This window comes from Macrobrachium nipponense, chromosome 11 (genome assembly GCF_015104395.2).
Source record: "Macrobrachium nipponense isolate FS-2020 chromosome 11, ASM1510439v2, whole genome shotgun sequence".
Lineage (NCBI taxonomy): Eukaryota > Metazoa > Arthropoda > Malacostraca > Decapoda > Palaemonidae > Macrobrachium > Macrobrachium nipponense.
The window spans coordinates 44480099-44506424 of NC_061087.1; the positions used below are offsets into that span (position 1 = coordinate 44480099).

The 26326-nt window shown below is 44.0% G+C and overlaps 1 protein-coding gene across 4 annotated transcripts in view; it reads right to left on the reverse strand.

Moving 5' to 3' along the window:
- LOC135205584 (general vesicular transport factor p115-like) overlaps positions 1–26326 on the reverse strand; it is a 489349-nt gene that overhangs the window by 314991 nt on the left and 148032 nt on the right. For all 4 annotated transcript variants that reach the window (XM_064236360.1, XM_064236368.1, XM_064236352.1 and 1 more), the window contains exon 7: positions 21934–22034. In XM_064236360.1, coding sequence (XP_064092430.1) covers positions 21934–22034 — 101 coding nt within the window. The remainder of the gene's footprint in view (positions 1–21933; positions 22035–26326) is intronic.

A 26326-nucleotide genomic window follows, 5' to 3' on the forward strand; every position in this document is an offset into this window, starting at 1 on the left:
CGAAGGGCATCACTTTGAATGAGAACTCTGATTTCCTAGTTTGAAGCCTAGGAATGGACGGAAGTGTCTGGCTATAGGGATATGATAGTATGCGTCTGTAAGATCGATAGAGGTTGTGACGGCCCCACGGGGAAGTAAGGTCCGTACCTGCGAGATGGTGAGCATTTTGAACTTGTCGCAACGAATGAAAGAGTTTAGCTTTGACAAGTCTAAGATTACCCTTCTTTTTGTTGAGCCTTTCTTTGGCACGCTGAACAAGCGACCTTGAAATTTTAGATGCTTGACTCTCGCATAGCTCCTTTCTGAAGGAGTTCCTCCGAATAATCTGTCCAACTCCTTTGATGGTATTTGATAGAATGATTTGTTTGGAGGAGGATCTTTGATCCAACTCCAACCCAATCCTTTGGACACGATGCTCTGTGCCCATTTGCTGAACCCCCACCTGTGACGGAAGAGGAACAGCCTCCCTCCTACCTGGGGAGCCTCACTGTTGTTGAGCAGGTTGACCTCCGCGCCCTCCTCTGAAGTGCTTGCCCCTTGCAGCTCTTCCTGTGCCACGTTGGCGAAAGTGACCTCTCGCTCTGCTCCCCCTAGAAAACCTGTTGAAGGTTGGGTAGGCCTGGCTTTCATACATCGAATTGAAGGCTGGCGAGACGGTGTATGAGGTCGAAGGTTGGTTTTGAGGAGACAACAGGAGAATGGGCTGTGTCTGCTTTGAGGTTGACGGCTGTCCCTGTTGTGTAACTGGGACGGCCTGGACGAAATGTTGTTGTTGCTGCTGTTTTTGATAGGGTTGGAATCTCCTACCCGTTTTCTTTAACTTCTTACCAGCAGCAGGGGCACTCTCTTGCTTCCTCTTGAGAGATGCCCCTCTGGCTCTAAGGCTCTGGTTAAGCCTAGCAGCCTCGTGATGCACCTCATTCACAGAGGCTTCTGGGAAGAGGTCCCGCACCCCACATGCTGGAAGCTAGGATTCTATTAGGCTCATGCCTAATAGTTGCCTCCTGCAAGACATGCTTTCGGCAGTTCCTTCTGGCTAAGAAGAAGTCAAGACATCGGCTTGAACCGTCTGGAGCTGGGATTTAGGCCATATTTTAAACAGCGGTTCCGTAGCATAGGACAGGGCAGCCATCTCCGTAATGATAAGGGAGTTAAGAGACCTCCCAAATCTTGTGCGGGCATCGAATTCTGCCTGAATAAGGCTATCAGGCAGTCTCGGGAGCTTCTCGCCAAACTGATCCATCGCGCAGTCTGGCTTCAGCTTACCTACTGAGAAAGTGGCAGGTAGGTTCTCCCACAATTCTCCAAAGGATGGAAAGAGCGGAGATGTTGATTCCGCCTCTCTCAACTGTGGCATGGGCTCGTCTTTCAGGACTGCCTGTAGAGTCGCTTCTACTACCTTAGTAGCGAACGGAAGAGAAGCCTCCTCCTCCGTAGCGAAGATAGTGAAGGGGCTCTTGAATGCCTGGAGTTTGGTATTGGTACAATCCCAATCCTCCAGGCAGTGAACCCATTCCCTCTGTGCATGATCCCTACTATATAGCACAGTCTCTCTAAAGATCTTATCCTCTCTATTGAGAGCAGTTACCGTCAGCCTAGCATACCCTATGAAAGGCTGAGTCAGTCCGGGAGGATAGAACTCGAAGTTCTCAATCCTTCTTGTTCCACACTCCGGGATCGAAATCATGCCATCCTTGAAGGGGGCATAAGCTGCCACTCTCCAGGGGTTATCCATAGAGAAGGCTGGTAGGGATTCATAAGGAGGTAGCTGTAGGAGACCAGTACCTGCTACAGGGGAGCTTGTCTGAGGGGCCTGATTGAGGCCAGCAAAGCGGTCGTCATGCTCTCTAACTCGGTTAGAGAGGTCTTGTATGGACTGACCAGATTGGTTGATCGTACTGGACAGCTGGGCAAACATTTGCTCAAACTTAGTACGAAGAGAGCCAACCATCTCTCCCACTTGTTGCATCACTACCGCTGAGAAAGTGGTGGGATCAAAAGAGCTAGGTCCCGCCACCCCAACAGGTGTTACCGGAGTAGATCCGGTAGATGCCGGAGAAGGCATTGGCTCGGCCGGAGCGCGAGCCTTCTCCTTAGAAGCCTTGCTTCTTGAGCTCTTTGAATAGGAAGAGCTAGGCTCTTCGTTCACCGCATCGGCGTAGGATGTCGTAGACTTCCTAGCCGAAGAAGACGACGACTTCTTAGAAGTCGTCTTATGTAGGGTCTTCTGTTCTCTCTGTCCCTTCACCTTCGGGGGTACAGAGAGCGCGGGAGAACGAGAAGGGATCTCAGATCCCGTGAAGCCTTGGAAGGAAGAAGAAGAAGGAACAGGGGAAGAAGATCCAGGAGCGCACAAGGGTAGACCTTGAGCGCCCGACACACCTACCTCAACCAACAAATCCTCCGCACCTACCGCCATAGGCTCAAGATTAAGGTCCAGGTTGGCTACATCTGGGACCGGCTCCTGCGTCGAGACTGACCCGAACGCCTGCTGCACCTCCTGCTGAATGGAAGCTATGAGTGGGGCTGCCGAGATGGGGTCCACATACCCCGTCGCCTTGCCTCCGGGGAAGATCTGGACGGCCAGCTTCTTGTCTAGCATATAAGGCTGGCCCTTGGCGGCGTTCTTCCCGAAGCCGCCCACCCAAGCTTTCAGGGTTGCCAGAGCGACTTCCTTCACGGCGGCAGCCTGTAAGAGAAGGCGATATGAAGCTTCTAGCGGCGGAGATACGGTTTAAAGAAGCTTAAAACTAAGGGTTAATGATTGATAAGAAGAAAAAATGTCCAGGAGTTAACTTACCCCACCCAAAAGCTGACTCACGAGGTCATAGCAGATGGTGCATGCCTCAGGGTGCCAAACGATCATCCCGTTGTGGTTAGTGGCACACGGGGCGTGGGTCCTACACTCTTCATGGGCGCAGGGGTCGTACAACGTAGCGTTGCAACCTGGAACCTGGCAGTTGGTAGCCTGTAAGTGGAGAGATACATGAGTATCAGAGTGCACACTTACAGCCTAACATAGACTCCGCTGCATGCCGGAGCATGTAAGTTAGATTAGACTAGAGCCCCGCCGTAATACGTGTGGTTAGCTAGGCGGTTGGTGGGGGTCTGAGGCTTACGCCGGAGACAGGAAAAAGGTTCCAACCAGGAGTGGTGAGGAGCCATGAAACACGACGGAGAACGATCGGAGATAGTACATAAAAGTTAAAACTAAAGTCATCGTATCAGTAAGGGTATATCCATATAGAATGAGGTATAACACTTTCCGTCTACTAGAGGAGTGCCCGGGTAAGGAGCGAGCTCTCCTCCGGTAGCGAAAATCTGGATATAGTAGGCAAGCAAACAGACCACTAGTTAATTCCCACCACGCCCACTGGCGGAGCCAGGTGGACCTATAACCGAAGGGGCTCCCGGCTTCAGGGCGCCCGTCCTCCGTTAAGGTAGGGGAAGGGTTGGGACTGGGGAAAATAGGGGGGGGAATCCCGGCGTGAACACGGCGGACGAGAGAGAGGGGGGGGTGGCCTAACCCCCCCCCCCCCCCCCGTCCCTACTACTACCCGCTCGGTAACCCGGTACCCGAGACAAGTGGTCGCCCTATACCCCAGCTGGTACGGAACTCCTGGCCCCCTCGGAGGGAGAGGGAGGTAGGCTACGGTGGTTGTCGTGACAACCAAGGAGATCCACCAGACCCCTCCCTATCACATGGTAGGGAGGGAAGGGGGAGGGTAAGGTGCTTAAGGGACACGTGAACGTAGGTGGCCTAGGCCGCGATAGCAACACAACCACAGAGGGGCCACGTGAACCAGCCTGTACCAACACATGGCACAAAGCACCTAGGCTAGCCTAGCACCCTAAATAACACTGATTATAAATAATTCATCGTAAAAGAAAGAAGAGACACTTTAGTAAAAGAAAAAGAAGCCCAGGAGGAGGCGAACTGATCCGAAGAACAGTCGACTACTCGGAGCCAGCAGTAGCCGATGAAGAGCAAGAGCTGGGATGCTGGGCCAGAAAAACACAGTATAGCCCTAAATACCAAACTAAGAGAAAAAAGGGTAAAAGGGCTGTGTCCTAACTATAAAATCGATGTAATAAAACGATGAACGTAAATATAAAAAGCCCATAAGCATAAGATGTCCCAGTATGGGAGACCGGGAAATCTTAACAACACGAGGCGGCACAAGGCCGCCACGAGTCAACCGGGAGACCGTATATGACCTATAAAAAGGAAAATACTGGTCCCTGGAAGACTGGAATACCAAAAATTACTACTTATGAGGCACTTAACTTAGCCGAAGCGATTGCAGCACGTTCCATCGTAAATAGAGATACAATCCAGCGAAAAACAACACAAGTGAAAAAGAAGCACCTAGCGTTGTAGAGCTAAAGATTAAGGATGACCGCTAGGGGCGCTGCTGTCCGCGTGGCGTCGGTAGTAGTAGTAGTAGCGGTCGCATCACCCTTTAGTATCAGCTCTCTCAGGTGGGGATTTTATGTTGGAAGGTCTAAATGGTAAATGACTCGTGGTAGTGATCCCACTCGCCCCTATTTCCATACCGACACTTCTTTTATAGAGTGAGAGAGTCAGTTTTACTGACATTTTCTTGATTTTATTTTTTCTCTGGTAATTTTAGGTTAATTTTACCTAGAAATAATGAACTTAAGGATATTTCATAGGCCGACACGAGCTGAGCCCAGAAAATTGCTAAATATACCAGAGAAAAAGCCATAAGGATTGCTGGAGTTACTACCCCCAGCTCGCTCACCCTTAAAGGGTGTCGGTATAGCACAGGGGTGAGTGGAAGCCACTACCACAGATATCTTGCCAAATAGAAGTCTCCCTTCTCAAAATCCCCCTCCACAGAGGTGCCGTTACAAGGACTGCCTTCCGCTCGCTACTACTACCCCTTCCATAATGCCTCATTCCTGAATAGCATGCCTTCGTGTCTACACGCGCCAGTTTTCGCTGTCGCCAGGAAGTGTTTTTCGCAAAGCATCATGTCTTCCATCAAGTTAGAAGCTTCGCTTCTTCATCTAAGTTGAGTATCACATTTATCGTTTTTGATCACTTTGGGGCAACGATGCACCCTTTTTTGACCGTTATTTTGGGTTTCGTGTTCTTGGGAGCTGGGATTGACGCTCTCTCGACCCGCCATTTTTGGATGCATGTTTGGCGGTGTGCGCGATCATATAAATTTTTATCTCATATGTATTTCATTCACCGTTAGGCATTTCCCTGTATAGGCTTCTATTTTCGTATTCTTTATCGTCATTCTCACTCCTGACATATTCTGGGAGCCTTTTTTTTTTACAGTTTGATCTTACGATTTTAGCCTATTATAGGGCCCATCTCGCTCCTGACGTAACTGAGGCTTTGTTTTTTTACAGTTTGATTTCGTTATTAACCTTTTATAGACCTCTTTTTCATCTTCTTCAGTCCTTCAGGAGCGTGTTGGTTCCCTTTAGTGCGTACGGTGGCATGTTCTACATTATGCACGAATATTGTATTCTGGCCCTCTAGGCTAGCCTAGCGGTATGCCAGTTGTTTTTAGAGGGAAGTTCCTCTTTTATTCGCGGTACTCATGCATGTATAATTTTATTTACTTTTCGATTATGATCTTGTGTTGCTATTGATGAGGTTGGAAGTTCTCAACGATGTCCTACCCTGGCCTATTCGACCAGACCTAGGTTAGGTTTTGGAAGATAGGCTAAGTGGGCTGCGTATATCTCACCACCCTTGTTAGCTCCTTTTACCTCCATCCCGACCAGACAGAAATTTCGGCTTGGAGGGTGGCCCTGGTCTAGAGAGTTTCTCTCTTGTTACGTATGTAGGGGTTAGGCCTGTCTTACCTGACCAGATCGATAGATTCGATTTTGGAGGGTTGAGTTGGGTTCTAGGCGTCCTATTCATGACGTCCTTATAGGAGCAATCCTAGGCTACCTGACCGGATCTGTACCGATTTCGGAGGGTTGGGCTGGAATCTCTGCAGGGTGCGGTTTCGTTAGTACTTCCAATAATCCCTCATCGACTAATTTTATGATTTTTGTTAAGTGGATTGTATCGAAAGGTCTGGGGCGGAAATAGAAGAAAGGGCCTCCTCCACCAGTCAGTTTCCATCAGATTCCGACAACAGACCTTCTAAACTATGCCAAAGACCTTCTTCAAAAGAAGGCAATAAAGAAAGTCAGTCACCTGAAATTCCAAGGACGTTTGTTCAGTGTACCGAAGAAGGACTCTGACAAACGAAGTGATTCTGGACTTGTCTCGTCTCAACTCATACATTCAATGCAACAAGTTCTCGCAGGTACGGACCTTACTTCCCCGTGAGGCGGTCACCACCTCTATCGATCTTACAGACGCTTACTATCATATTCCGGTAGCAAGAAACTTCTCTCCATACCTAGGCTTCAAACTAGGAAAACAAGCTTACTCGTTCAGAGTCATGCCATTCGGGCTCAACATAGAGCCCAGAATATTCACCAAACTAGGAGAGACAGTAGTGCAGGAACTAAGAGCTCAGGGGGTAATGTTAGTAGCTTACCTTGACGACTGGCTCATTTGAGCAACCAACGACAAGGAATGTCGCAAGGCAACAGCCCAAGTGATAAAATTCCTAGAATACCTGGGTTTCCAGATACACAAGAAGAAGTCCCATCTCGCATGGCGTCTCGCTTTCAATGGTTGGGAAGTCAATGGGATCTAACCACACACAAACTATCTCTTCCGCCAGAGAAGTGCAGAGAGATAGTGAAAGCTACGAGACAATTCCTCAAGAACAAACGGGCTTCTCGTCGTACCCAAGAGAGAATCTTAGGTTCACTTCAGTTTGCTTCAATAACAGATGTTCTGTTGAAGGCCAGACTGAAGGATATCAATCGAGTTTGGCGGAAAAGAGCCAACAACAAGTTCAGAGACAAATATCCTTGATTTCGCCAATATTAAGGAAAAGACTCCGCCCATGGACGGAAGTCCGGAGTCTTTCCAAATCGGTGCCACTACAATTTCCTCCGCCGTCTCTGATAGTCCACACGGACGCCTCTCTGATCGGGTGGGGGGGCTACTCTCAGTACAAGGTTCAAGGAACATGGCCAATAACGTTCCGCCAGTTCCACATCAACATACTAGAGGCAATGGCCATTTTTCTGACCTTGAAACGACTAGCTCCGGCCAGGTACATTCATATCAGACTAGCCTCGGACAGCTCAGTGATAGTTTATTGCATAAACAGGGGAGGCTCCAAGTCGAGCCAAATAAATCATGTGATGATTGCAATTTTTTTGTTGGCAATGAAACATCATTGGCACCTGTCAGCTACTCACCAGGCAGGAGTATGGAATGTCACTGCGGACTCACCATCCAGAACAACTCCGCTGGAGTCAGAGTGGTCTCTAGATACAAAATCATTCCGTTGGATTTGCCAACAAATCCCGGGCCTTCAGGTAGACCTGTTTGCCACGGAGTCCAATCACAAACTCCCTTGCTATGTGGACCCCAATTTGGATCCTCTGGCTTACGCCACATATGCGATGTCCATAGACTGGAACAATTGGCCGAAGATTTACATATTTCCGCCAATAAACCTCTTGCTGAAAGTTCTACACAAGCTCAGATCTTTCAGGGGATGGATAGCATTGGTAGCACCCAACTGGCCGAAGAGCAATTAGTTTCCTCTTCTACTAGAGTTCAAACTCCGTCCCAGTCAGATTCCCAACCCAAAACTGACTCAAATAGTACAAACTCGGACTGTGTCAGCTTCCTCAAGAATTCTGAATACCCTAACTTTATGGACTTCATGAAGTTTGCGGCACAGAAGGACGCTAGTATTGACCCACTAAACCCCCTATTCGTGGAGTCAGACAAAAGAGAATCAATACTCAAGCAGTACGATTCGGCAGTGAGGAAGTTAGCCTTCTTTTTAAAAGAATCAGATGTCCAGAAGATGACTACGAATCTGGCAATTTCGTTTTATAGAACTCTGTTTGAAAAAGGCCTAGCTGCTAGTACTATTACTAGTTGGGCTTTAATATTGATTTAACAGACTCGTACTCCTCGTCTATCCCTAGGGCATGTGCTCATCTGAGACCGGTAGACCGGCCTCACACGGTCTCTTGGTTTTTGAATGACGTACTCAAGTTGGCTTCAGATACGGATAACGAATTATGCCCATATATAACCCTTCTCAGGAAAACGTTATTTTTAATGAGTCTGGCCTCAGGCGCCAGAATATCTGAACTGTCGGCTCTCTCTAGAGAACCAAATCAAATTGATTTCCTCCCGTCAGAAGTTCTACTCTCTCCGGATCGGAAATTCTTAGCAAAGAATGACGACCCACAAAACAGGTGGTCTCCTTGGAAGATTGTCCCTCTTCCACAGGACCTATCATTATGTCCGGTTTTTACATTAAAATCTTATCCGAGCAGAACTTCTAAAATGTCTTCAGGTCCTCTTTTTATTAGAGAGAAAGGTGGAACCATTTCCTTGAAGGCAATTAGACAACAAATTCTTTATTTTATTAAACAAGCCAATCCGGATTCAGTCCCTCATGTCCATGATATCCGGGCAGTGGCTACCTCAGTTAATTATTTTCATCATATGAACTTTGAGGATTTTAAAAAATATACGGGTTGGAAATCCCCGACAGTATTCAAACGCAACTATCTGAAAAATCTAGAAGCCCTTAAATATTTGGCAGTGGCCGCAGGGAACGTTGTTTCCCCTGATACAGCCTAGTTTCATAACTTTATATCTATATTTTATTATTTTGCTATTAATTACCTTTTGGTACTCTCTCTCCCTACCTGCCTCGCTCGTAATCCCTACCTGTCTACCTTTTGTTCCGGACTGGATTGCTCTCCAACCCACTCCTGTACATGTACATAGTTCTTATTATAATTGTTTTTATATTCATTACCTGTTACTTTCACAGAATAGTGGAATTGGTCATATTAGGTGCTTTTCACCACTTGTATTTTGTTATGTTTACCTTGGTCATTAAAACAATAATTTTAAGGAATTTTTTATTTTCATGTCACAAATTTTTTTTTTTTTGTTTCCCAAGCTTGTATGGCCAATTCTCTGATGCTATTTCACCGGCCGACACAGGTCAAGCCCAGAAAAGGTATTTTGACAAAAGAAAAATCTATTTCTGAAAGAAGACCTGTGTCGCCTGGTGAACCCATCCCTCTCTTTTCCTTTTCCCAACCCTTTAGCTAGCCCAAGCTTGGGTGCGTATTTCAGGAATGAAGCATTATGGGAGGGGTAGTAGTAGCGAGCAGAAGGCAGTCCTTGTAACGGCACCTCTTTGGAAGGGGGATTTTGAGAAGGGAGACTTCTATTTGGCAAGATATCTGTGGTAGTGGTTTCCACTCGCCCCTGTGCTATACCGACACCCTTTATGGGTGAGCGAGCTGGGGGTAGTAACTCCAGCAATCCTTATGGCTTTTTCTCTGGTATATTTAGCAATTATTTATACCTAGAAATGAGTGCTACAGGAACATTTCACCGGGCAACACAGGTCTTCTCCCAGAAATAGATTTTTCCTTTGTCAAAATCCCTTTCATATGGGACAAGGTTATTTTTTGTTATATGAAATGCTTTTAAGTTGAAATATGACTTAAATACATACATGTTATTATGAACTAATTATTTTTTTCGTTAATATATGGTGTCGGGATTCCGCCGGGAGCATTTTTTTTTTTTTTTTTTTTTGCAAAAAAAAATTAATTCCATTCATTATTTTCATCCTATTCACAATAATATAAGATATATGTATCTATCTTTTAACAGTGTGAAAAAAACAGTAAAATGTGTTCTTTCATAGCCATTATTTTTTATTAAAATACTTTTTCTCCACTATTATTTGTGGTAGAGTTGCATCCATGTTGCTGATGCACGATAATTTATTGTCATTAGCAGTGTGAACATTTTTTTTTTCTCAGGTTCAGCTACAACTGGAGCTTAAATTTAGCAGTACTATATTGACTTGCCAATATTTTCTCCATAGCAAATAAAGGTACAATGCAAAAATTGTTTTGTCGGTTCTACTTAATTAACATTTTCTGGGCTCAACCTGTGTTGGTCGGTGAAACGTTCCTGTAGCACACATTTCTAGGTATAAATAGATGCTAAATATACCAGAGAAAAAAGCTATATGGAATGCTGAAGTTACTACCTTCAGCTTGCTCACCCATATAGGGTGTTGGTATGGCACAAGTGCGAGTGGAAGCCACTATCACAGAATCTCTGCCAATTAGAAGTTTCCTCTCAAAACCCCTCTCTAGATAGGTGCCGTTACACGTTACACATCTACCTTCTGCTTGCTACTACTACTCCTGCCCGAACGCAACATTCCTGATTTAGCACTACTAGTGTCCGCACGCGCTTTTTTCGCTATCCCAAGGAAGTGTTTTATGTTGAAGCATGTCTTCCCAAGATCTCCAAGCTTCTTCATCTAAGTTGAGTATCCCTTTTATCGTTTTTGAATCTTGTGAGGGCACGATGCATCCAATTTTGGCCCTTTGTTTAAGTCCTTTTGTTTTCATGAACCGGGTATGACGCTCTCTTAGTTACGCCATTTTGGGTGCATGACTCGCCGAGTGCGTAATTTCTCAGTTTTCATTTCGTTATATATATTTTTCAACCGTTTAGCACTTCACTGTTTAGGCTACTGTTTTCAGGGGCTTTTTCATTTTTCCCGCTCCTGTCGTTTTCTGGAGCCTTATTTTCACGATTTTATCCCTTCGTATTTAGCCTATTGTAGGGCCCATCTCGCTCCTGACATATTCTGAGGCTTTTCCTTTTATGATTATCTTACGTTTTTAGCCTTTTGGGGCTCCTTTTCATTATCCTCAGCCCCTCAGGAGCGTGTTGGTTCCCTTCGTGCGTACAATTTTTGCTTCATTCGTTATGCGCGAGTATTGTGTTTTGGCTTCAGGGCTAGCCTAGCAGTACGCCAGTTATTGTTGGGAGAGGGAGGTTCCTCTCTCTCTCTCTCTCTCACGGTACTCATGCATGCATATTTTTAGTGTAAGTTTCGATTGTAGTCAGTAATGCAATTGATTATATGCTCTTTTATAATAAACTATTCAAATAATTATTTTGTTTTTGATGAGGTTGGAAGTTCTCGCGATATCCTTCCCTGGCCTACCCGATCAGACCTAGGTTAGGTTTTGGAAGGTAGGTCTGGCGGTCTTATGTCCCTCCACCCGTGTGGCCCCCCTTTTACGCTACCCGACCATGCAGACATGTTTGCTTGGAGAGTGGTCCAGGACAGAGTCTCTCTCTCTTGTCATGCTTGTAGGGCCTAGATCTTTCGTACCTGACCAGATCGGAAGATTCGATTTAGGAGGGTTAAGTTAGGTTCTATCCGTCCTCTTCATGACGTCCTTTTTGGGGCCATACTAGCCTACCTAACCAAATCCATACCGATCTCGGAGGGTTAGACTGGGTTCTTAGCTGGGTGCAATCCTCGCCCCTCCCCCCCCTCCGGTGCAATCAGACTCAGGCCTAGGTTTTACCTATTTTCCCTGTTCTGCTCATATCAGCCCTACCCCGCCAGTTTTAGCTATTGTGATAATGAGATTATGGATTCCGGAGTAGGCGGAGACATTCAGAGCTTAATGTTAAGAAAATGTTTTATTTGCATTGTTGGTATGTCTCCGGGCCTATATTTATTCCGGCGAAGTGTGGTCTACCATCACACGCGCCAGAAGGTATACACCGGAGTTTTAACCCTTAAACGCCGACGGGACGTATTTTACGTCGACATTTTTTTGTCTCTCGGGTGCCGACTGGATGTATTTTACGTCGACATACAAAAGTTTTTTTTTAAATTTGCGGAAAAATACTTTTAGGCCTACCAGCTGAAAATTCTTGAATCACGCGCTTTGGGGGATGCTGGGAGTTCACGGATCAAGGTGTTGTTTTGTTTACAATCGTTATGCAGGCGCGCAAGCGCGAATTTCTTTCTTGCCGCACTAAAAAGTATCTGACACATCTCGGAAATTATTTCGTCACTTTGACATAATTTTTGTACCATTTTAAATTAGCCATTACATGGAGTATTATATATGAAAATGTGCGCATTTTTATGTAGAATACAACGAAAAAATACTCATGATTGTAGCTTTTATCAGTTTTGAGATATTTTCATATAAATAACGATAAGTGCCAAAATTTCAACCTTCGGTCAACTTTGACTCTACCGAAATAGTCGAAAAACGCAATTGTAAGCTAAAACTCTAATATTTTAATAATATTCAATCATTTACCTTAATTTTGCAACTAATTGGAAGTCTCTAGCACAATATTTCGATTTATGGTGAATTTATGAAAAAACTTTTTCCTTACGTCCGCGCGGTAACTCTTCCGAAAAAAATCATACATGCGATTGTGGTAATGTTTGCACCATTTTAAAATTAGCCGTTACATAAAGTTTTATATATGGAAATGTGCGCAATTTCATGCACAATACAACTAAAAACAACCCATTGTTGTAGCTTTTATCAATTTTGAAATATTTTCATATAAATAATGAAAAGTGAAAAATTTTCAACCTTCGGTCAACTTTGACTCTATAGAAATGGTCGAAAAACGCAATTGTAAGCTTAAAGCTTATATTCTAGTAATATTCAATCATTTACCTTAATTTTGCAACAAAATTGGAAGTCTCTAGCACAATATTTCGATTTATGGTGAATTTATGAAAAAAATAACATTTTCTTTACGTCCGCACGGTAACTCTTCCGAAAAAATCATACGTGCGATTGTGGTAATGTTTGCACCATTTCAAATTAGCCGTTACATAAATTTTTATATATGAAAATGTGCGCAATTTCATGTAGAATACAACAATAAATAATTGAAGGTTGTAGCTTTTCTCATTTTTGAAATATTTGCATATAAATCACGATAAATAGAAAAAAACCACATTCGGTCAACTTTGACTACCGAAATGGTTGAAAAATACAATTGTAAGCTAAAACTCTTACAGTCTAATAATATTCAGTCATTTATCTTCATCTTGAAACAAATTCAAAGTCTCTAGCACAATATTTAGAATTATGGTGAATTTAAAAAAAAAACTTTCCTTCCCTCCGCGCACGGATTCTCCGCCACAAATCTCCGAAATGCGTACGTCCCATTCTCGTTATATTTGCTCCGTTTCATATTAGGCATTTCATAGATTTTTATATATGAAAATGTGCGCAATTTTATGTAGAATAAAACTAAAAATATTTGAAGGTTGTAGCTTTTCTAATTTCTGAAATAATTGCATATAAAAAAAATATATAAAAAAATTCGACATTCGGTCAACTTCAACTCGTCAGATATGGTTGAAAACTGCAATTGTAAGCTAATACTCTTACAGTATAGTAATATTCAATCATTTGTATTCATTTTGAAAGAAATTGGAAGCCTCTAGGACAATATTTAGATTTATGGTGAATTTTTTAAAAAAATATTTGTTTACTTTTACGTCCGCGCGTTACGAATTCATGCATTATTTTGTGATAATATTTTCTCTGTGTTGCTTTTATCGTTTTACAATGTGTTATATACCAAAATGATTGCAATTTAGTGTACATTACAACACAAAAAACTTAACTCGTTACCTTTAACCGTTTTGCGCATAGAGCGATTTGAATACAATTATATATGAAATTTTGTTTTTGCACTATCATATATTGCATTATTTATATATGATAATGATATTTTTTTCATTTCTGATGGTTGCATACTAAACTTCAGCCAATGACAAAAAAAGGAGCCAAAAATGAACTCTTAATCTTGAAAACTAAGCGCGCTGTGATTTTTTGAAAAAAATATTTTTTCCGCTTCCGCGCTCACTCCAAAACACCTCCGGCACACGGGAGACAATTTTTATTTTACTGCTTCGGCGTTTAAGGGTTAAGTACCGTTGTTCCCGCAGCTCCGTTTTTCATCTCCTATGCTGTAACTGCTCCCCACTCTGGTGGGGGCGGAACTGGGTTCACAGAATGCGCCTAACACTAGTTAGGTTTCGCTACTCTACTCCGGTGCGACCAGACTCAGGCTTAGGTTTTGCCTTATTCCCCTGTTCTGCTCGTATCAGGCCCTCTCCGCTTGTAATAGCTTTGACGATCCCAAGTATGGATTCCGGAGCAGGCAGAGACTTCCAGAGCTTTATTAATAGCAACCAAGTTGAAAATTATATTCAATATTGCCTTTAGCTGGTTAAATATCTAGTTGAAGTGTACTCATACTGACGGAATTAACTCTGACAGCATTATCTGACGATACTCATATATCTTTTCAACTTACAGATGGTCCGATGCCAGAAGACGGGTTGTCCGGCTGTCCTGTACAAGCCGTATGGGCATGAGGTCTGCCGGTTTCATGCCAACTGCGCCATTCACCTAGAGGGACGCACTGTCTGGCACCCGGAAGCCTGCAAGGTGTGTTACAATCTCGTTAGGATCATAACAGATGAGTCAGTAAGTAGCATACTCACCTCATTCTGACCCTGAAATTTATGTTACACATTAAGTTGGGAGAAAATTCCCTGGCATTGGGGAACCTAATTTGGTTATTTCTTACAGGTTGATCCAGCGCTCAAGACCTCCTCGATGTTGGCCCTTAAGGCCTGAGTAGGGGGTTTCAGAAGGAACGTAGGAGCCGGCCAACCCTACGTGCTGGCGGAGGAGTTATGCAACCTCCTCTACCCCAATGCCCCAATTTCGGCAGCAGCAGCGGCTCCCGTCATTGAACGTATCCTCCAGGAGACCCAAGCCCCCCAGGAAGACCAAGAGGGCCTGTGTGACGTGGTGACGGAGGAGGTAGCGGCCATCAGCCTACACCGAGAGCCTAAGGCCACCGAGGATCAAGACGTAGGTAGGGAGGTAAGTGAGGCAGGTAGTCATGGGACTAGTCTCCCTTTTAGCCCAACTCCTTCTCCTCCTTCCTTTCAGGGCTTCTCCGTGAAGCCCACTTCCACTTGGAACAGGTCGGGCTCGGTAACCCCCAAGGTAAAAACCTTGAAGACCAAGTACCTGCCGAAGGCGAGTAAACCAACTAAGCCTTCTCCGGCAGATTCCACCAGGTCATCATCGGCTCCCAAACCGTCGACTTCCTCGGCTAGAGCTACTCCCCCACCCAAGGGGTCGAGAGCTAAGTCTGCCAAAATCAGACCGGCAGATTCTGGCTTTGACCAAGAGGCCTTCACTAATCTTCTCATACGAAAGATGAGCGAAGTAGTGGAATCGAGACTCAAATCAATGTCTACTCAACTCGCTTCTGGTTTTGAAACTTCGGGTCAGTCCATCTTGTCTGACCCAGAGGTTACAGGCCCAGGAGGAACTGGTGACTGGAATCCTCCACTCCAGAAACACACCGCAGTCCTTTGTGGTACCGGACGCTTCCAAGCTTCGGCCATTCGAAAACAGCAACCCATGGCGGTTGGCTCTGCATGCCCCGTTTTCAAAGGGCAAGCTTACAATTGAAGGTTGCGGAACCCGACCCGTGGAAGACTATGAGTTCTTCCCGGCAGCCCTACAATTCCCCTCGGCTAGACTAGCCGAGGAAGCGCTGGTCAGAGTAGACAAGGTCTCAAAGGAGACGGTCATCTACACTAAGGATCAGGTTCACTCGGCCTGGGTCCGGACCCTCACAGAATGGGAGTGTGTCAACACCAAGTTGACACCCCACAGAGGTTGCTATACCATGTTTGTAGCAGCCGAGGACGTTCCGACCCCTTGCACATCAAAGATTGCAGAATTGACACTACAAGCTGGAATGGAGGACAAGCCTATGCCTCAGCTGAAAGAGACGGAGACTACCTCTTTGCTCTTCCCCGGAGACCTAGTGTTGGGCTGGCGCTCTGGCAACGTTCACGGTGGGCAAACTCGACCAGGAGTGTGCCTCTGCACAATTCAGCGAACATTTGCCTAGAATTCCGGACCCCATGGTGAAGGCGGAATTCGAAGCAAGATGCAGGCTAAGCAGGTCAATTAATGCAGTCACCACTGCAGAGTTGACGGCAACGGTCTTTGCAGATGAACCTCTGTTCCAGGTCCTGATAAAGGCGCTATTACAGACCTTTCAGTCAGACCTATATGACTTTATAGTGGCTAGACGAGCCTGTAGGAAGCATGTCTTTGCTAATGCTTCCATCAGGCATGAGCCGACCAGGCTCATAAAGGCATCGATCTGGGGTGCCAACCTCTTTCCTGAGAACATGGTTAACAGCGTCCTCAGCGAGGCGGCTAGAGCTAACCAGAACCTTCGTGTCCATTGGGGACTTCCCTTCAAGAGGAAGTTTGAGAACCCCGGACCACAATCCAAAGGTAGGAAAAGGCCTAGGAAGTATCAGCCCTTCCAGACCTCTCAGTCTCAGACAGTGGTTCAAGCAGTCCCTGTCTCCCAGATCAACAAGCCTTCAACATCTAAGGTGCAACCACAACAACAGTTTGTTCTGCTGCAGATTCAACCGACTCAACAGCCTTCGAGTTCGGCCGCCCTTGTAACTTCCCCAGCTTTCAACATCTCCTTTGAATCACAAGGGGTGTTTCAAGGCACACAAGGAGTAGCAGAGCCAGAGGTGCCTTCAGAGGAGGCAGGGGAAGTAAGCCCTCAACCAGTCAATGAGGCGCTGCAGGTGCACGGGAGACTGTACCTCTCCCGGGACCATTGGACCTTCAGTCCATGGGCCCACAGTATTGTATCGAAAGGTCTGGGGTGGAAATGGAAGAAAGGGCCTCCTCCACCAGTCAGTTTTCACCAGATTCCAACAACAGACCTTCTAGACTATGCCAAAGACCTCCTCCAAAAGAAGGCAATAAAGTCAGTCACCTGAAATTTCAAGGACGACTGTTCAGTGCGCCGAAGAAGGACTCGGACAAAAGAAGAGTGATTCTGGACCTGTCCCGTCTCAACTCATACATTCAATGCGACAAGTTCCGCATGCTGACCATCTCGCAGGTGTGGACCTTACTTCCCCGTGGGGTCGTCACCACCTCTATCGATCTTACAGATGCTTACTATCATGTACCGATAGTAAGAAACTTCTCTCTCTACCTAGGCATCAAACTAGGAAAACAAGCTTACTCGTTAAAGGTCATGCCATTTGGGCTCAACATAGCACCCAGAATATTCACCAAACTAGGAGAGACAGTGGTTCAAGAGATAAGAGCTCAAGGGGTAATGTTAGTAGCCTACCTAGACGACTGGGTCATTTGGGCAAGCAACGACGAGGAGTGTCGCAAGGCAACAGCGAAAGTAATGGAATTCCTACAATACCTGGGTTTCCAGATAAACAAGGAAAAGTCCCGTCTTATTCCTGCGTCTCGCTTTCAGTGGTTGGGAATTCAATGGGACCTAACCACACACAAACTATCTCTCCTGTCAAAGAAGTGCAGAAAAATAGCGAAAGCTACAAGACAATTCCTCAAGAGCTTCTCATCTACCCAAGAGAGAATTCTATGTTCTCTCCAGTTTGCCTCAATAACAGATGTTCTGCTGAAAGCCAGACTAAAGGATATCAATCGGGTTTGGCGGAAAAGAGCCAACAACAAGTTCAGAGACAAGATCTCTTTGATTCCGCCGATACTAGAGAAAAGACTCCGTCCATGGACGGAAGTCCGGAGTCTTTCCAAATCAGTACCACTACAATTTCCCCCGCCGTCTCTGATAGTCCACACGGACGCCTCTTTGAGGGGTTGGGGGGCTACTCCCAGTACAAGAAGGTTCAAGGAACGTGGTCAAAAACATTCCGCCAGTTCCACATCAACGTCCTAGAGGCAATGGCCATTTTTCTGACCTTGAATCGACTAGCTCCGGCCAGGAACATTCATATCAGACTAGTCTCGGACAGCGCAGTGATAGTTCATTGCATAAACAGAGGAGGCTCCAAGTCGAGCAAAATAAATCATGTAGTGATTGTGATATTTTCATTGGCAATGGAAAAATCATTGGCACCTCTCAGCTACTCACCAGGCAGGAGTACGGAATGTCATTGCAGACTCACTATCCAGAACAACTCCGCTGGAGTCGGAGTGGTCCTTTGACATAAAATCATTTCATTGGATTTGCCAACAAATTCCAGGCCTTCAGGTAGACCTGTTTGCCATGGAGTCCAATCACAAACTTCCATGTTATGTGGCTCCCAATCTGGATCCTCTAGCTCATGCCACAGATGCGATGTCCAAACACTGGAACAATTGGCTGAAGATTTACATATTTCCGCCAATAAACCTCTTGATGAAAGTTCTGCACAAACTCAGATCTTTCAGAGGACAGGTAGCATTGGTAGCACCCAACTGGCCGAAGAGCAATTGGTTCCCTCTTCTACTAGAATTGAATCTCCGTCCCAGCAGATTCTCAACCCAAAACTGACTCAAATTGTACAAACTCGGATTGTGTCAGCTTCCTCAAGAATTCTGAGTGCCCTAACTTTATGGACTTCATGAAGTTTGCGGCGCAGAAGGGTGCTAGTATTGACCCACTAAACATCTTGTTCGTAGTCAGACAAAAGAGAATCAACACTCAGGCAGTATGATTCAGCAGTAAGGAAGTTAGCCATTTTTCTAAAAGAATCAGATGTCCAAAAGATGACTACGAATCTGGCGATCTCCTTTTTTAGAACGCTGTTCGAAAAAGGCCTAGCCGCTAGTACTATTACTATGACTAAATCTACCTTGAGAAAGGTATTTCAGTTTGGCTTTAAAATTGATTTGACAGTTTCGTACTTCTCGTCTATCCCTCGAGTATGTGCTTGTCTGAGACAGGTGGACCATCCTCACACGGTCTCCTGGTTTTTAAACGATGTACTCAGGTTGGCTTCAGATACTGATAATGAATCATGCTCATATATAACCCTTCTCAGGAAAACATTATTTTTAATGAGTCTGGCCTCAGGCGCCAGAATATCTGAACTGTCGGCTCTCTCTTGAGAACCAAATCATATTGAATTCCTCCCGTCAGGAGAAGTTCTGCTCTCCCCAGATCGGAAATTCCTAGCAAAGAATGAAGACCCACAAAACAGGTGGTCTCCATGGAAGATTATACCTCTCCCACAGGACTCATCATTATGTCCTATTGTTACATTAAAATCTTATCTGGGCAGAACTTCTAAAATGTCCTCAGGTCCTCTTATTATTAGAGAAAAAGGTGGATCTATTTCCTTGAAGGGAATTAGACAACAAATTCTTTATTTTATTAAACAAGCCAATCCGGATTCAGTCCCTCATGTCCATGATATCCGGGCAGTGGCTACCTCAGTTAATTATTTTCATAATATGAACTTCGAGGATCTTAAAAAATATACGGGTTGGAAATCCCCGACAGTATTCAAACGCCACTATCTGAAGAATTTCAAGGCCCTTAAATATTCGGCAGTGGCTGCAGGGAGCATTGTCTCCCCTGAGACGGCCTAGTTTTTATAACTCCATATTTGTTTTCTATTATTTTGCTATTGTTTTTCCCTTTTGTTACTCACTCTCACCTACCTGCCTCGCTTGTATTCCCTGCCTTTCTGCCTTGTGTCCCGGTCTGGATTGCTCATCAACCCACTCCTGGACATGTACATAGTTCATAATTAATTGTTTTTTATGTCCGTTACCTGTTGTTTGTCCTAGGATGGTATAGATTTGGTCATATTTGATATTTGATACTTTTTTACCATTTGTAACTTACTATGCTTACATTGGTTATTAAAACATAATTTTAAGAAAAAGTTTTTTATTTTTCATTTTATGTCTATAAATTTGTGTTTTACCGAGCTTGTATGGCCAATTCTCTGATACTATTTCACCGGCCGACACAGGTTGAGCCCAAAAAAGGGATTTTGACGAAGGAAAAACCTATTTCTGGGGGAAGACCTGTGTCGCCCGGTGAACCCATCCCTCTCTTCTCCTGGTCCCCTGCCCTTTAGCTGGCCCAAGCTTGGGTGCGTAATTCAGGAATGATGCGTTCGGGCAGGAGTAGTAGTAGTAGCGAGCGGAAGGTGGACGTGTAATGGCTCCTATCTAGAGAGGGGTTTTGAGAGGAAACTTCTAATTGGCAGAGATTCTGTGATAGTGGCTTCCACTCGCCCTTGTGCCATACCGACACCCTATGTGGGTGAGCGAGCTGAAGGTAGTAACTTCAGCATTCCATATAGCTTTTTTCTCTGGTATATTTAGCATCTATTTATACCTAGAAATGTGTGCTACAGGAACATTTCACCGGGCGACACAGGTCTTCCCCCAGAAATAGATTTTTCCTTCGTCAAAATCCCTTATTTATAACATTACAGTAATTTTTTACTATTGTACGATGGCTAAAATGCAAGCAAAACATTATTTTCTGATTCAGTTTGGTTATTGTAGCAAAACCACTGTTTTTGTTCAGTTGCTTGTGGCTGTATCATTTAAGCAATGATTATCATCTTACTTACAATACTTTTATTATTCTATTATGCTTTTTTAACTTATTTAACTAGCAGATATGATAAATAAGGAGATGGAGGAAACATATGAAAAAGGTTCTCTCTCTCTCTCTCTCTCTCTCTCTCTCTCTCTCTCTCTCTCTCTCACATACTAGGCCAAGATTTACCAGCAAGTTCATCCAATCTGACATTAAAAATTTGTAGAATTACCATACAGACCATAGTAAATGATTAGAAAAATGAAATTCCACATTTTCATTAGAGACTTATTACATATTAGGCAAAATATGTGGCCGTGACACTGTCAAGGCATCATTAACAAGTCTAGGGCACCGTAAGGGGGACTGTGTTGCCCGTAGACTTTTGTATTTCGGTTAGCAACGATTTTTGCTTAGCTTCAGGCCCCCAGGAACAGAACCTGTCATTAACCAAGGGTTGCCTGTACTACCAAAGGCTTGCAAATGATCCAGGCCCAGTCACCAAAACATAATGTACTAAATGTTTTCAGCCTAAAGGAATGGTGTAACATATGAGAATTACCTTTAGGGCAGAGCTATTACCAGCCACTAGCAAGCTTGATGTATACAAAGGATTGGCTTAATGGATCATATCTAGGTCAAAATTCTGTTGATGAATCAATGTAATAACAACAAAACACAGCAAAAACCATCCTGAAAGGATCCTGAAGGTTATTAAAACATGTTCCAGTGGTTGTGCACCACCAAAATCCAGTTATATAACTGGAAAATAATGAACAGGACTACCGCCATTACTCAGTGTTAACTCCAAGAATGAATGGCAGGAACACATTGACATCATATGTTCAAGTCATTCCTGATACACCTGCCAGGGATCAAACGTAGTCACCTACGCAAACTGTTAGTGTTACCCGCAAAATTTTTAATTCAAGCTGCCATATAAGTGGAACTTATAGCAATGTAATTAATTGGTAACTTACTTATATGAAAACAGAAGTTACCAAATAATGTACAACTGACAGTACAAGTACCATCATTACTTATGCCTATTTGCATGATGCTTAGCACTATAGGCATTGATAACCAACTTTGGCACCTTTATTAGATATGCATTAGTGACAATACTTTATTTATTGGCACCGATAACTGGAAATCGGAGCATTTCGGCACCAAAAATCGACAATTTTCAGCGCTAGACAAGCCCTGTAATCCCGGATTGCCAATAACCAGGGCCTACCTGTATATAAGCCTGTCAAAGCATCTCATCTTTCCCAGTGTATACAACATTGTTAACTTCAGATGCTTGATTTATAAAGACAACTTCAATTAACACAGGAATATCATCAAGAGCCCATCTTAATTAGTATTTAATTACTAAAGATTATAATTTTGATAAATTAGTTGAGCAAGACAAGTGAAACCCACTATCTACTGTCTTACAGGATTTGTCAAAAGGATATGTTCCTAAGGTCAAAAATAAAGATGTTAAATTTTAAAGAGTTGCAAACTTAAGAGCTTTATATCCAAAGTCAAGTTAGACAATACTAACATACCTGTAACATGTAATGAATATTAGTGACTTTTTGAGCTGACCAACCCTCCTTTGAATCAAGAGGATGCGTGAAGAATGAAGTTAAACGCTGGATGTAACTTCCTGTAAAAATATTCAGAGAATATTGCTTAGATCAGACCAATTTATCTATATATCATGATAATTATTTTGTATAGTGCATGGATAAGACTTATTCCTTTATAGATCATGATGATCCCATTTTTAAAAAATAATTACTTCTGAAACTGATCTGTACAGATACACATTTTTTCAAAATAAATTAATCATAACTAGCCCCTTCTGTGTACAGCAGACCCAACTATGCAGACTTAAATAGTAATTGAAAGAAGAATGTTCCACTGCATGAACAGCCTGCTGTCCAACATTCTTCAGTGTAACTCCAATTGCACCAAGCATGTGATGCATCCCATGTCTACAAGGAGTTTTTATGAAGTTATTTGGTTTTTTTTTTCTTTTTTTATGCCATTTTTTTTTGTCAGCAATGTTTCATCACATGTTAATGCACTCAAGAGTATGTATGTGCCATTTCCCAATTGGTATCCATAAATTTTGTTTCAGACTTGCTTAAAACTTGGAGACTTTAATTAATTCATCAGTATTCAGTTATGTCTAATATCTCATTAGCATGTTTATCTATGATATTGAACCACAAGCATTAGAGAAGGAAGCCAGTGTCAAGAAAGAGTCATAATATGCAAGTATTCAGAAGCAGGATGTTAGACAAGAGAATAACAGGAGCACAAGGTTCAAGAATGCTGTAATAGTTGAAGGCAAAGGACTGGACACTTAAGCAGTAGGGCCACCATTCATGACTAATCACAGTAACATAACTCAGCAATCATAGTTGCCTGTAAAAGGTAACATTGAGTAATTACGGTGACTTGAGCATTATCAGATACATTACAAATGTAAGGTGGGGTGAAAATGCAAAATTAATGACAGTGCTTAAATGGTATGGGACAAGCGGCAATGCATATGTCTTGACATACTGCGTGAGCAAGGATTTTCAGTGGATTGTTTCTTGCAGTTAATGTAGCATTGTTTATACTATTTATATCTTAATTTGTTTTTGTAGATTTTCATTGCTACCCTTTCCCTCCCATCTTTATCTCACTTTATATACAAAATTTCATTTTGATTTTTGATGTCCATAATTATGGCTGCTCCATCCCAGTTTTCATATTGTTATTTCAATGTTCTCATTTATGATTGGCTGCCTGGCTGTGGGCTGAAACCAGCTCCTGAGCGCATGCTGAAGCCCTCACGGAGAGGGGGTCACACACCAGTGGCATCTTCAACCAATAGATGAAGGAAGCAGCCAAGGAGTTGAAGGCCAAGGAAGACATCACTGTGGGACGGGCAGATAAGACAGCCGCCTTCATTTTGATAAAAATGAAGGAATACCATGAAAAGCTCGATGCTATCCTGTCCGACTCTTCAAAGTTTGAACATCTCACATGGAACCCCAAGGAAGACATCAAAAGGGACACCAACCGTGTCATCAGTACCATCAACGCGGCAACCAACGCAGTCCACCTTCCGCCCATCCATGGGGACTTCAGCCTTGGTTACCTCTATGGGAACGTGAAAACCCATAAAGCAGGCAACCCTCTCTGCCCGATTATCAGCCAACGCCCGCCCCGTCTTACGCCTTGCCCAAGCGCCTCAATCAAATTTTGACTTCCTACATCCCGAGCCGCTGCAGTGGTCACCCCGTATTCGCGGGGGATGCGTACCAGACCCCCCGTGAATAGTTAGAACCCGCGAATGTTTGGAACCCCTATAAAAATGCTAAAAATAGCCTATTTTGTTAGTTAAAACTCAAGAAAAACCCACTAAAAATTTTCATAGTACTTGGTTTTTTAATAGTTTTTTTACAAAAAGTGCATTTTATGATAAAATTCATCAAAAAAACCAGGAATTTGTGGATATTTATCATAGAAAAACACTGCGAATGCGCGAATTTTCCGCGAATAATGCGGGGAAACGTTCCCGAGAGAAATCCGCGAATGTGTGAGTCTGCGAATCTGGAGAACATGAATACGGGGGGTCCACTGTATAGCCTGAGTTCATTGGTGGAGTTCCTTGAAGAAATTCGCGACTCCCCCGGCACTGGCATCACAGCATCCCTCGATGTAGAATCCCTGTTTACCAACGTTCCGGTCAACGAGACTATTGACATCATCATGGATCGCGTCTTCCGAGACCCGTCGACAGCCCCACTCAATATCCCATAAGCCTCTTTGCTAACATTGCTGGACATCTGTACAAAGAGGGCCCCCTTCTCCACCCACGAAGGACAGGTGTTCTGCCAGAAAGATGCCCTTGCCATGGGCTCTCCTCTGGGAGTCCTCTTTGCCAACTTCTATATGGGCACCGTGGAAGAGAGGGTCTTCACCCAAAGCCAGCACCCCCGCAAATACGCCCGTTACATAGACTATTTTCGTGCAAGTCGACACCGAGGATGAGGTAGAAGCCCTTCGTCGCCGATTCTAGCAATGCAGTGTGCTAAACTACACAGTCGAGTTTCGCACCAACAATCGGCTCCTCCTCCTCAACATCCTTATAACGAAGACAGAAGACGGTCTCCACACTTCTGTCTACACGAATATGACAAATTTAGGAATGTGCCTCAACTGTGATAGCTAGTGCCCTGACAGGTTTAAGAGCACTACTGTTAGGGCCTTCGTGAAAAGGGTCCTCTCCCATTGTTCTACCTAGCAGGACACACCTTGAGCTTGATAGAGCCTCACAGATGCTAGTGAACAACGGATATTCTAATAAGCTCATGAACAGAGAAGTGCGCACTGCCCTCGAAAAATGGTACTCAAATGAGGAAGAAGACCCACGACCCCGCCCAACCGAGAACATCAAGATATATTATAAGGCCTTCATGCATTCCCAGTACCGCGAGGAGAAGTCGATGAAGAAGATCATCAAGGAGAACATCCTCCCCATTGAAGAAGGCAAGATGGTCAACCTTATAATATACTACAAAAACAAGAAAACTAGAGACCTAATCATGAAAAATAACCCCTCACCGCCATCAGGAGACCCCCTCAAGCAGACGAACATAGTATACCAATACATATGCCCCATCCGAGGATGTCCTGGGAAGTACATTGGAATGACTACAATGCATCTTGCAGAGAATCTCCTGTCACGCCCAAGAAGGGCTATCAAGAATTATGCCCTCACCGCCCACCGAGACACAATCTCCCGCAACTGTATTATCCGCAACACCAAGATAATAGGGAGGGCACCCAACCCTCGCCGTCTGCACCTTCTGGAGGCGTTACTCATCCAGGAGCAAAAGCCCTCATGAATACGACGCAGGAGGCCTTTTTGCTCCCGACCTGTATGTGAAGGAACACACCAGTAACAGCAAACTTCACCATATTGCCGCACAAAAACACCCCAATTAAAGAGGAAAATAACACCAAAGACCACTTTAATACCATGAATAATACCAGCAGTGATGTCACGCAGCCATTGAGCAATCAAAATGAGGCCCGGCGTGGTGCTATGCAGCTGAGAAGATCGGCGCGCCTGTTGAGCATGCACTCGGGAGCTGGTTTCAGCCCACAGCCAGGCAGCCAATCATAAAGCAGCCCCCCATTCATTAGCCAATGAAAAGGCAGCGGCACAAAGCCCCCACTGCACCACCACAATAAAAGCAGACGGACTCACCCTCTCACTTCAGTCCATCACCTACCTCCGCCTAAGAGGATGCCTGAAGCTTTCAGACAAAACCTCATGGCCCCACAAAACGAATAGAAAAGAATAGAATTTAATTACCTAATTGAGATATGTCAACCTTCGGTGCATTGCTCACCAGTTTAAGCAACAATGCGAAAACAATAATTAGAAAAATAGAGAAGAACCTTTATAAAATTAACGCAGCTGAGGCAATCATTTTTAATAAAACATTATTATTATTATATTATTAAAGTTTAACTTACCAAATTCATTTTTTTCTTTACTGCTCAAGCCCTCAAAACTCATTCAAAGAGCAACAAATTTCTCTCTATTCCGCTATACATAATGGAATTGTGACATTTTTAGTCTTCTATTTGCTTGACCCATAGTATGGGTTTCATTTCAACTAACGAGATGAGTAATTCAACGTCAATATCTTGATCCATCCTTTGACGATGAGGGTCAGTAGCATACTAGTGCTCGGTTACTGCATGTAGAGTGGGAAAATTAAATTAAACAAGCACGATGTGAAGAGATGTATTGGACATGTAAGTCAATGGTCACTGCCGATAGTGCAGCGCTGGACCAGTCCAGTTGGGGGCCACACATGCAATGCAGTGCCTCAGCGGTGAAATAACCCCACCACGTAGGTGTGAAAAGCTTTATTAGATTTA